This window comes from Astatotilapia calliptera, chromosome 14 (assembly GCF_900246225.1).
Source record: "Astatotilapia calliptera chromosome 14, fAstCal1.2, whole genome shotgun sequence".
In the NCBI taxonomy this organism is placed as follows: Eukaryota; Metazoa; Chordata; class Actinopteri; order Cichliformes; family Cichlidae; genus Astatotilapia; species Astatotilapia calliptera.
In genome coordinates, this window is record NC_039315.1 from 35358614 (window position 1) to 35369690 (window position 11077).

An 11077-nucleotide genomic window follows, 5' to 3' on the forward strand; every position below is an offset into this window, starting at 1 on the left:
GCTTCAACTTTACAGTAGCACTACACAGATCTCAGCGACGCGTGAGGTTCTTGTCTAAGAAATTTAGAGCGATAGTTAATCTGCAGTAATCCTGTAGACAACACACTCCCTGAAAAACCTTTGTTTTTGGTCGTTTGGCTTGAAACAGCCACATTACAAGGATAAACCAGCAGCACCGGCCTCAGAACGCTTTAATCCAGCTAATCCAGCCAGTAGGTGAGACCGAGAGGGTGGGTGCAGGCTGGAGACGTCCTTCACAGCCCCCGTGGTTGGAGTCTGGGTGACTTGACCCAGCACCAACACTCCACTAAAAATCTCACGTGTGGGATTTAGACTGCATGCACACCCATCTGATGCTGCAGCTTTGGCACATTTAAGCAGATTATCAAAGCTGCAGTTTATGAATCAAAGGCGTGAATTTGCTGTGAAATGTGTCAAAAGCAGCGAGACTCACATCTGTCATCATGAAAGGAAAGTTTGCCTCCTGCAGATGTTGGTTTATGTGACCAGTACAAGCTGTGTCTGTGATGGTCACATTGTTGGTGGTGTCAGATTTGTGACTTTGTTTTGTGTGTCCTGGTGACGCAGCAGGGCACACAGGCAGGTTTAAGCATTCACTAAAATAGAAACGCTTAGATGTATAAAAAATCTATTTGAGGCTCGGCTCCATGGACTACGATCCTTTACCTGAGTCACAGGATGCAGGTTGACACGTGAATAACTTCACTGAGGTTCCCCGTGAGCCAGCATACACAGGACAGACACTACGAAGCACAAACGTCTGAGAACACGTGAGACTAACAGTCAGCTGTGCAGCAGCAGAACTGTGACACGTACAGGCGAGGACCTGAGATACCAGACTGATTCAGGAAAATCTTCACAAAGCTGACATGTAAAATCAGGAGCTTCACCCACATGCACTCGTTAGTGTAGTTACTGTAACAGTGCAATGGCGTCATTTACTTTGAGACGTCAGGATCTGATTATAAATACCAAGCAGCTGACCTCTAATGACAGGAGCCAGACCCGGCTGCAAATACATGTTTAGCAGTACTCTGTGCTACAGCTAGCCTTTGTGGCTAGGCTCGTACTGTTCCCTTTATGTAGCGAGTGGGTTTTATTTCCTGTGAGTGTCATTGATGGATGTTTGTTTATAATGGTCTCCGTGGACGTTGCTGTGGAGGTCCTCCATCATCTCCAGCCCTGTCAGCGTGGAGGGGACCGGCGTGATGTTACGGCGTGATGTTACGGCGTGTCGGAGACTCTTTAAGTCTGTGTTTCAGCCATGCTGTTGGCACTTGGTGTTTGTCTGATTTTGCTATGTGTCCATCATGAGAGCAAGTAAACCCTTTTCCCAACATCAGATTTTTAAAACCAGTTTCAGATTAATAGTGGGAGAAGTTCTTTTGCATTGATTAAACTTGGGACGTCCTTCTTAGTCATTTGCTGGTCCAAATGAAAAGCTCTCCATGTTGTAAATGTGCTGCTGTGACTGTGTCCGGCCGGGACATGAGTGTTGGACATGTAGGGCTCTAATTAACACACTGACCTGCTGTACCACCTCCGTCCTTCTCAGCCAGCTCAGAGACGCCTCACAGCTGCTAAAGATGTCTGCAGACAGACTTGGACACAAGTGGGCGACTTCTGTGAAACAAGCCCAGAAAAATGGGATTCACAGAAATCTGTCCACAGCTGATTGAGAGCATCTTAGGCCCAGTTTGAAGCTGATTTATGTGGAAGACTGTGTGACGCTGCTCCTCATCCAGGTTGGCTTGCAGTCAGACAGCTTATGAACCCCGAACAATCTAACCGTTGTGTAGATTCAAGCAGATGTTGAGTGGGAGGACTGGTGTAGGTTTTGGTTTGAAGTTTTCTGGTGAACGTACAGCACTGCTGCACAGCCCAGAGGGGTCTCGTACTCCCACTCACTCAGTTACAAGCTAAGCTGGTCCCAGATTCCAGGTTAACACTAACGGGGGGCTGTAGCTCCTAATCGTGCAGATGCTCATACTGCAGCATGAGGGGGAAAGACGCACCAAAGCTCATTACTGTGGCTGAAACTGCTCGACTTGCCGAGTGTTCCAGATCGGCTCTGAATGAGATCACAAGAACACAAAGTGTGTCACTGAGTTTCTGGTAAAAGATTGGTTGGAGATTTTGAAACACTGGTTGGTGTTTTGTTGCCGGCTGCCGCCCTCGTCTGCAGCAGAGGGCTTCCACAGCAGTAGATATTTGGGTGGGTGACCTGAGCCCACACAGTGACAGCTGACTGCCACAGAGAGGTTGTTTCAAGCAGTGCTAGCTGTTTACTGTAAGGCCGGGGAGCTCAAAAATAAAGTGGACTGCATTATGTACTGTGTTCATTTTAATATGTTACCACCCAGCCTGTGCTCACAGGCTGCAGCCACAGCAATGCCACCCACTGTGGACTTTCTCTTGTGACCTTTAGCATTGCGGTTGTTCCTTTCTAATTTAGACACGACCATCTTTGAATGGCGGTGGAGTGCTAACTTGTTAGCTGAGGTGGATCCATGGACCGTGTTTGTGCACCACAGAGACTCATGGGACACATGAAGAGCTATAAAAAGACTTGACAGTTACACCACAGCGAGGCCTGCTCGGCTTATTTTAAAAACATCCTAAAATCCACAAAACACAACTGAGATGGTTAATGAGTGCAAGGCTACAACGCTAACTGGCACCAGTTTGTTCCAGGTTCCATGTACTGGTAGGTGAACCAGTCAGACCACAGGGCCGGTCTGGTGAGTTAGTCGGGCGACTCACAGATGATGACAATCGTTTTGTAGAATTTTCCGAGTTTTAGGACAAATTTCTTAACGGCTACCGACTGAAGGATAGTTTGTCTGTGCTTCACGTCTGTGAGTCAATGATTCAATCTAAATGTATTCATATAGGATCAAATCACAACAGCAGTCAGCTCAAGCTGCTTAATGTTGGACCATAGAGATTCTACAGTAACAGGATCTGCAGAGAAAACCCAACAATCACATGACCCCCTATGAGCAGCACTTTGGCGACAGTGGGAAGGAAAAACTCCCTTTTAACAGGAAGAAACCTCCGGCAGAACCAGGCTCAGGGAGGGGCGGGGCCATCTGCTGTGATTGGTTGGGGTGAGAGAAGGAAGACAGGATAAAGACATGCTGTGGAAGAGAGACAGAGGTTAATAACAATAAAGTAATAGCACGGAGCTGTGTGTAAACACAGTGAAAAGGGGTGAGTGAAGACGAAGCAGTGCATCATGGGAGGCCCCAGCAGCTTAGCCTGTTGTAAAGAGGTCGAAGGTCAAAGTCAGCAGCAGTTCGTCTCAGTTGATTATAAAGACAACCAGCTGATTAATCAGTTATAAGAATAATATCAGTTGCACCTTTGCAGTCAGGAAGCGAGCAGCTGTTCAGAGTCTGGCTGCCGTGTGCATAAACACATCAGTGTGTCTGTCGTCACAGGTAAGCTGTTAGTCTGTTACCAGCCTGTTCTGTTTCCTGTGCAGCCTGATCTCATGTCCTCCTTGTGTGCTCGCCGCAGGAGAGACAGCGACTAGAGACCATCTTAAACCTCTGTGCTGAGTACAACAAAGGAGAGGGCACCGGCCTGGATCCGCTGTGCTTGGGGAGGTCGGGATTCCCGGGATGTCTGGAGAACGTGCCGGGAGGGACGGCGTCTTCAAGCACGCTCCGCCTAGCACAGAGACAGAGGGAGAGCGACGAGGAGAACCTGAAGGAGGAGTGTAGTAGCACAGAGAGCACTCATCAGGAGGTGAGGACGTCTCCTGCTCCCAGCGCAGCGTCCACACTGCACAATGGAGACAGACAGGTCAGAGGGCACGCTGGTTTCACATGCTGTCTCTGCATGCAGCGGCAAATGGTGCGCCTGCTGCATCAGGGTTTCATCCTCACATAGACTCCACTTAGCTTCTCTTTGTAATGTGAAGCAGTGCATCAGCTTTGGCATTGCTTGTGTTTTCCTGTTTGTGACTGGATTCCTGCGCTGGATGCTGCACGAGGCTAGTTCCTTCTGCTTGTGCCTTCAGTTAATTGCCTTCCTTTGTTCTCCATCTTTTATCAGATTTCCTAATGATTACATATATTTGAATGAGCGTGGACAGCCTTCTGTGGCGGGATTGATGCTTTATGTTTTCACCCCTCTGTTTCTCTCTGAAGCACGAGGACTCCTCCAGCGCAGGCAGCGGCGGTCGTGCGGAGCTGGGCTACCTGGAGGAAGAGCGGGTCCGTGTCCTGGCTCGGATCGACGAGCTCAAAACCCGGCTCACAGAACTGGAGCAGCAACTCCAAGAGTCCAAACAGGAGGTAGAGCAGTGGATGATGCTGATGGGAATTGGTGACATCCAGCATCTTTTCATAACGTTTCTTCTAAGAAAGAGCAGCATCGCTATGACGATGCTCGTCTCAAAGCCCGCTGGTCCCACTGTGTGTCGCTGTGCTGTCCTTCCAGGCTGAGATGGAGCGCGCCTTGCTGCAGGGCGAGAGGCAGGCAGAGCTCGACCAGATAGAGACCGAAGCAGATATCATCGCTCAGCTGCAGCACAAGCTGGACGAGCTGGAGAGCGCCATCCAGAGAGAGAAAGACAAGGTACATGAAGCCGTAATCAGGAGGCAGGGCGGACGAGCTGCAGGTTTATTTCAGTTCACAGAGGTTAAACACACACAGACACACTCACTGCCTGTGCTTTCAGTCTTCCCTCACTGGGTCATCACTGTCGGTGTTTCTGAGCATCCTTGATTACTGATAGACGTCGTAGAGGATCCATGCTGTGAGGGCTTAATAGAAGGCTTGTTTGCCTCATTCAGTGTCTGCTGTTGCATGTTTCTGCCTTAGGGTTGGTCTTTGTGCTCTCCAGTGTCTCACTCAGCTGACTAACCGCCATCGTTAACCCTTAATCCTCCCTCTGCTTCCTCTGCACTCAGAGTGCGCTCTTTCTTCCCCCTCTGATGAAGCAGACCGGTCTGTAGGTTTTGGTTCTGTAGTGCTCGGTTCTGCTCTGGGCCTTTAATAAGACGTTTGACCAGCAGAGGAGGGAATGTTCGAGCATGTTCTCGATCCTGCAGGTGGCATCTTTGTACTCACATACAGCATTTCACTACAAGGCAGGACGTGCAAAGAAGATACATTTAGTAACTTTGTCGTAGCTAGTTGTAAACTCTGTGTAGAGTCCTCGTGGACCTTTTTCCATGTGCTGCTGCTTCAGCACGGCCAGTAACAGCAAGGCTAGTATTTATTGGAAGGGCACCCAGGAGGTGGGAACGTTCTCTGCTCAATCACTGCCAGATACATTGTGTGCAAACTTCTGTGCAGCTTATTGATGTTTGAAATATTAAAGTATTTCATATTAGCTGCTGTACCTGCTACTTCCTGTGGACTGCCTTAAAATCTGTGACTGTGTCTGTTGCTAACACCTTACAGCGTTTGATTTGCATGGCGTGGATTTTGAGCAGTGTTTCTGTCTTTCTCTCCTATCGTCCATCCATCCTGTGTGTGGGTGTGTGTCGTGTCTTTCTAGGAGAGGGCTAATGTTGAGGCCGAGCGCCGGGTTCTGCAGAGCCTCCAGGAGGGCTACGCTGAGCTGAAGAACCAGCTTCATAATTGTCCCGAGTCCCTGCGGGAACAGTTGCAGGAACAGCTCAAAAGGGTGGGTCGTCAGTTGATCAGAAGCTCCCATCCATCCTTCCAGCTCCCGACTGTAGTCCATCCCACCCACGACCTTCGCTATTATAGCACCAAATAGTTGGTTTTTCTTTTTAAAGTGGAGTTCATGGGTCTGACTCAGAGACGCATCCTGAGAGATACAGATTGTTGACATATATTAAAGTAGAGCGTCTGTCTAACTCACGCTGAGGCCAAATCTCGGTAAACCGTCCGGGCGCGCATAATTTGGTCATTTTTGAATCACCGGGGAAAATATATTTCTGCTGGTATCTGTGCTGTAACACCACTCAGCTGCAGACGACGTGTCGCAGGAAAATAACGATACCTGTTATTAAAAACACCAGCCAAGAAAAGCATGTTCCTCCCAATGTTTATAATAAAACGACCACAAACCCTAACCAACACGTCGACAGTCCGAGTGCTGATGATTACGTTTTAATGATAAAGTCTAACCGAGCTAAATATTTGCTAGTGTAGGTTCACTAAAGGTGGACCGTGGGCGCCCACACAGCTGTGGACGCCCAGTCTGTATAACACCAAAGGTTTTGCAGACTTCTAGTTGCAGCAGTGGTGCAGACAGGTGGTTTTCAGTAGCTTCCGTGGAAGTGTGCCACACTGGTTTCTGGACTTTTTGAAGCCTCAGTGTTAAAGTTTTGGCGTGCGTTTCCTCCCAGGGATGCATTTAGCTCAAACACGGGTCATGTGATACAACCCTCCACTCCACTGCATGTGTGAATCTGATCTGCATCTCTTCTGTCATTCGTCATGGCTCACATAATGCTGCTCACTAATCAATTAACCTAGGCCCTGACCAGATTCCTGCTCCTGCTCTTCCCCTCCTTGTGGGAATGTCGCTGCGTCTTTTAGGATCGGGGAGCGTCCATCAGGATAAGTCTTTAGTGAGAACAGCAGGTTTGAGTGTTCATGTTGCACCAGCTCAGCCAGAAAAACCAACGTAGGTTTAAAAGTGCTCCCCAGGTGTGTGAGATCATTTCTGCTGTTAGGTAGCACTTTAGTGAGCATGGCTTTAAAAATACTACATTAATGTCCGAGTTTGTTTGTGAGATCATGATTGGTGTTGTGTGATTAGGATGGAGAGGCACTGGAAGCAGGAACTAAAAAGTTTGAGGACCTGGAGTTTCAGCAGCTGGAGAGAGAGAGCAGCCTGGAGGAAGAGCGAGAAACCATCAGCCAGCAGCTGCTCCAGGAGAGAGCCGAGTACCAGCACAGCGTGGCCAGGAGGAAGGTGAGGACACACCGTCCTGTTGGTGTCTTCTGTGAATGTGTCACACACACGATCACAGTCTGATTGTGTGAATCATTTCTTAAAAATGGATGATTGGCGTAAACTTGTTCCCAGAGAGGCTGACGTAAGAAAAATGCCTGTTTGCACTAGAGTGGTGGCACGCGTCATGTCACGTACGGGCAGGTGCACCACGCGTTAGCACAACCGCAGCACCGACTTTTGTGTCGTCTTGTGTAGGAGAAGGTGTCGGCTCTGGAGAACCAGGCCAACCAGCTCGGCCTGCAGGCAGCTCAGGAGTGTGAGCGGCTGGCTAAAGACCGAACGCTCACACTGCAGATGCTCCAGAAGGTACGCACGAACCATGTCACACATCGAAATAACCCCAAAGTGTTGTTTTGGCTCCTAATGGCGTGGTTTGATTGTCCAGGAGAAGGAGAGGCTGTCAGCCCTTGAGAGGAGATACCACTTTCTGACTGGAGGAAAGAGCTTCCCCAAGTCCTCCACCGCCATGAGGGAGGTGAGACGCTTTGAGTTTATGCGTTCAGCTTCACTCTGTGTTCATGGCCTGAAAACACAAGGCTCACAGCTGATTGTGCAGTCCAGGTAGTTCTATCATGCTAACAGCACAGCTTATAATACGAGGGCAGCATAAGGACAACATGAAGTTCAGACAGTTGATGGAGAGCCGTCAACCTCATGTCGCTAGTCACTATTCTGCTTAGCAACAATGTGTCCATGTTAGCAGGGCAGCTAATGCTAGCCAGAAGAAACGGTCTCATCACGTCAGCCTCATATCCGGCCCGTATGTCGACGTGAAGAATATAAAGCAGTTTGAAATGACTTCTTTAAAAAGCCCAAAATGATTTAATATGAAGGCGACATGAGCAGAGAGCACAAACACGCTGAGGCTGCGTTACTCAGTGACAGACTCACACACTCTGCAGTTTGATAAACATGCACACACAGCAGCAGCAGTGCTGCCACGTGTGCACAGACAGCACCAGTGTGTTTGTTCGATGAAAGGCTTCGGTTAGTTAAAAACTGTCTTGTTATACAATATTTGAAAAAACAAACAAGCTTCTGGTAAAAACTGCTAGTAAAATTTCAGGGCGCTGGCAAGATGGACAATAGAAATGTGCGTAGAAAGGCTCGTCCTGTTATTGTTTGAACCATCCACAGTGAGTCTGAGCTTCAGAGACTCCAGGTCTCTTCTTCCCTCTGCATCTTGTCTCCTTAATGGCAAATAACTGTCCTTGGACTTTCTGTCACTATTGTCGTCATCATTGTTTTATGTTATTGTTCTGTTTATTTTTATCCTGCTGCTAAACTAATTTCCCCTTGTGGGACCATAAAGGAATAGAAACATTAATAGCAGTGCCTCCTCACAGAGGGGGCTTTGCAGTGTGGGGAGCCCGATGGTCACTAAACCCTTTAACTCTGTAACAGAGAGAAAGCCGCCGCTGTTGTTGTTTCTTCTTCTTTTAACGAAGCCCAGAAACGTTTCTGTAGAGATTAAAAGCTCTTACCTCTGGACTGTCGAAACAGGAAGCGCTCCATATCAGCGAGGCCCACCTGTCGTCGGAGGACTTCCGCTCCTCCCAGCGCTCCCTGTGTCGAGCCTCTCCTTCCTACTTACACCCCTCCCCTCCCTGTCAGTTGTACCCCAGCAGCCCTACAGAGGTAACTGAACTGACCCCCGCATGATGCCCTGCTGCTGTGTCGTGCTTCCTGCGCTTTGCCGTGTCGTGGTGACCCTCCAGCTGTAGTGTGCCGCTGCCCGGCCAGTTTGAACCTTTTTATTTTAGCACTGCATCACCTGTGCCGACGTGTGCCTGGTTCATTTATGTGGCGCCGATTCACGGCAGCAGCTGCGCTGTTTCTGTTGTGGCGTGTTTCTGTGTCATCACGCACTGTGCACCTTTCAATGTGACGTGAACGAGCCTGGTTTGCACAGGTGTCACAAAAACCATGAAGGATTTGTGTACTGGCTCTGCGCCCGCGTGTCCGTGTGTGTGATTGTCCACGTGCTGTGTCTGAGCGGCACCGCGCGGCGCCGTCCTCGCCGCTTCTCATCCTGTCTGTTGTCGGCTGCGGCTCAGGAATACGTGAAGCCGTCGGACGTGTGTAAGATGTACGGCGGCGGCGGCGGCCACCGTGAAAAGCCCGGCTCGCACGCTCGTAGATGCCGTGCTGGCTGGCGCCTGTGAGGTACCATCACTTCCTGTCTTGACTCCAAGTTTATGCTCTCCTATCTGTCGCTCTCCCAGTTCCACGCTGCTCCCTCTGCTGCTCTGTCACAGCGAGGATGCTGCGCAGCTTCGGACTGAGACGTGCATGTTTGGATCAGTAAGGCTCCGTTTGGGAGAAACGTGGTTGTTGATGTAATCCTCACAGACTGAACGTAAGCTGTGCTGTTTCATGATGTCACGAGTGACACGTGTTGGACAGAAGCAACTGTTCACCCCAAAAATCTGAAGCAGTATTTATTAATGTGCAGTTTCTGTAACTGCTAATCAAAGATGGCTGCAGAATAAAACTCCAGAACGAGGGCAGGATCGTTTAATTTGTAGCGTTAGCTTTGTAAATAATAACATCTTTATTATGTAACCAAAGGTAACAATTTATGTGAAAATATGATAAATTCCATTTTAAATATGATTCCAAATGACAACCACGGTGCTTAAACGTGGAGACGGTGTGTCCGCTGAATCACCTGGATAAACCTGGATGTGCTGGGCTGTGTGCATCAGCCTCGCTCTGTCCGACTGTAGCACCTGGAGCTGCTGAGCCGGGCTTTAACCCCGCCCACGTGTTGTGTGTTTCCACGAATGCTGTCGTCGTCAGTTTATGATGTGAAAACACAGACTGTGGAATGAGAGCTGCTCCTCCTGCTTCTGCTGCATCTCCCTCCTGTTGCTCTCGCCCTGCTGACCTTCTCCTCTGTCTCCTCTTCTTTTCCTGTGTGTGTGAAGGATTATGTGACAGTGGGCCAGTTAAATCAGATGTATGGGATGCCAAAGGTGGAGTCGTCCCCTACCTCCCCACTTCGCCAGCCCCTGCAGCCCGGAGCAGTAGACCCCACCTTCTCCTGCCTCCCCTCTCCTCATGCCTCCTTCCCCCCTCTCTCATTAGAGGTGTGTGCTGTCTCTCCTCCTGTGGGTTTGTGGCGTGTGACCCCAAAGTAATGGCTGCTTTATTACTTAAGAAATAATAATAGAAGTATAAAGTCGTGTCTAAGTACAAGCTTTGTCCTGATGTTAAGTGAAAAAAGTCTCACAGGGTTTCATTAACAAAAAATCACACGTCTTTAGTGGTGTAGTGAAACGGGCTGGACCATCATGTTGTCGTTCTGTACCACACACCGCCCACGGCGGCTCTGCAGCGTCCTGCGAGCAGCCTGGAACATGGACAGCTTCCTGCCCGTGTTTCCTGTCCGCAGCTCCTTTCATATTCTTTTAAAGCGGAGATGGTGTCTGTTTACCCGAGCCTGAGCCTCTGTCTGTTGCGCTGTGGGACAGCTCACTATGTTCATGTAAGCTATCATATTTAGCATGTGTGATTCATTTTTCGGAGCAATGAGCTGATCTGCTCGCTCCCACCTGGAGTGAAACAGGAGCGTAAGCGTCGTGTGTCGCTGCTGCGAACCCTCGGCAGTAACGGCAGCTCCGAGTCAGTTCAGGATGACGGTGCCCAGTGACAGCTGGGTTAGTGGGACGATTGCAGCAGGAGCATGGACCTAAACGCAGAAAACAGGTTTTTCATCGGGAGGCTAAAAGACAACGTGCCGCGGTGGCTGTAGTCTGTTTCTATTTTAACAGCTTTCAGCGTGTAGGATGCAAACTTTTCTGTCCTGTTCCTACGTCTTTGATGGCTTTCTAACTTCTCATTTTCCCTTCGTCCCTCCTGTTCTCTCTCTGCTGCTTCAGTCTGAAGGCTGCAGGCCTCACCTGTCCAAGCTAGACTTAGAGCAGTGGTACCAGGAGCTGACGGCTGGCTCCAGCCACCTCTGCCCTCCCTCTTTGCCAGCCAGATGTTTGTCGGGCCGCAGGCCTGTGCTGCAGGTACAAGCTTTTTCCTTCCTCCTCGCGCTGCTGCACTCACTGCTGTGCTCTTTCTGTCTGCTGTAACACAACTGCAGTGTGCTTCACC

General features: G+C 49.5%; 1 protein-coding gene across 15 annotated transcripts in view; it reads left to right on the forward strand.

The window, feature by feature from the left end:
- Positions 1-11077, forward strand: part of phldb1b (pleckstrin homology-like domain, family B, member 1b) — a 107946-nt gene that overhangs the window by 79614 nt on the left and 17255 nt on the right. For 5 of the 15 annotated variants that reach the window (XM_026191652.1, XM_026191655.1, XM_026191653.1 and 2 more), the window contains 10 exons: positions 3544-3831; positions 4179-4325; positions 4471-4608; positions 5537-5665; positions 6773-6928; positions 7166-7276; positions 7356-7445; positions 8474-8608; positions 9901-10062; positions 10855-10989. In XM_026191652.1, coding sequence (XP_026047437.1) covers positions 3544-3831; positions 4179-4325; positions 4471-4608; positions 5537-5665; positions 6773-6928; positions 7166-7276; positions 7356-7445; positions 8474-8608; positions 9901-10062; positions 10855-10989 — 1491 coding nt within the window. The remainder of the gene's footprint in view (positions 1-3543; positions 3832-4178; positions 4326-4470; positions 4609-5536; positions 5666-6772; positions 6929-7165; positions 7277-7355; positions 7446-8473; positions 8609-9900; positions 10063-10854; positions 10990-11077) is intronic. The other 10 variants (XM_026191658.1, XM_026191660.1, XM_026191668.1 and 7 more) reach the window with 8 other exon arrangements.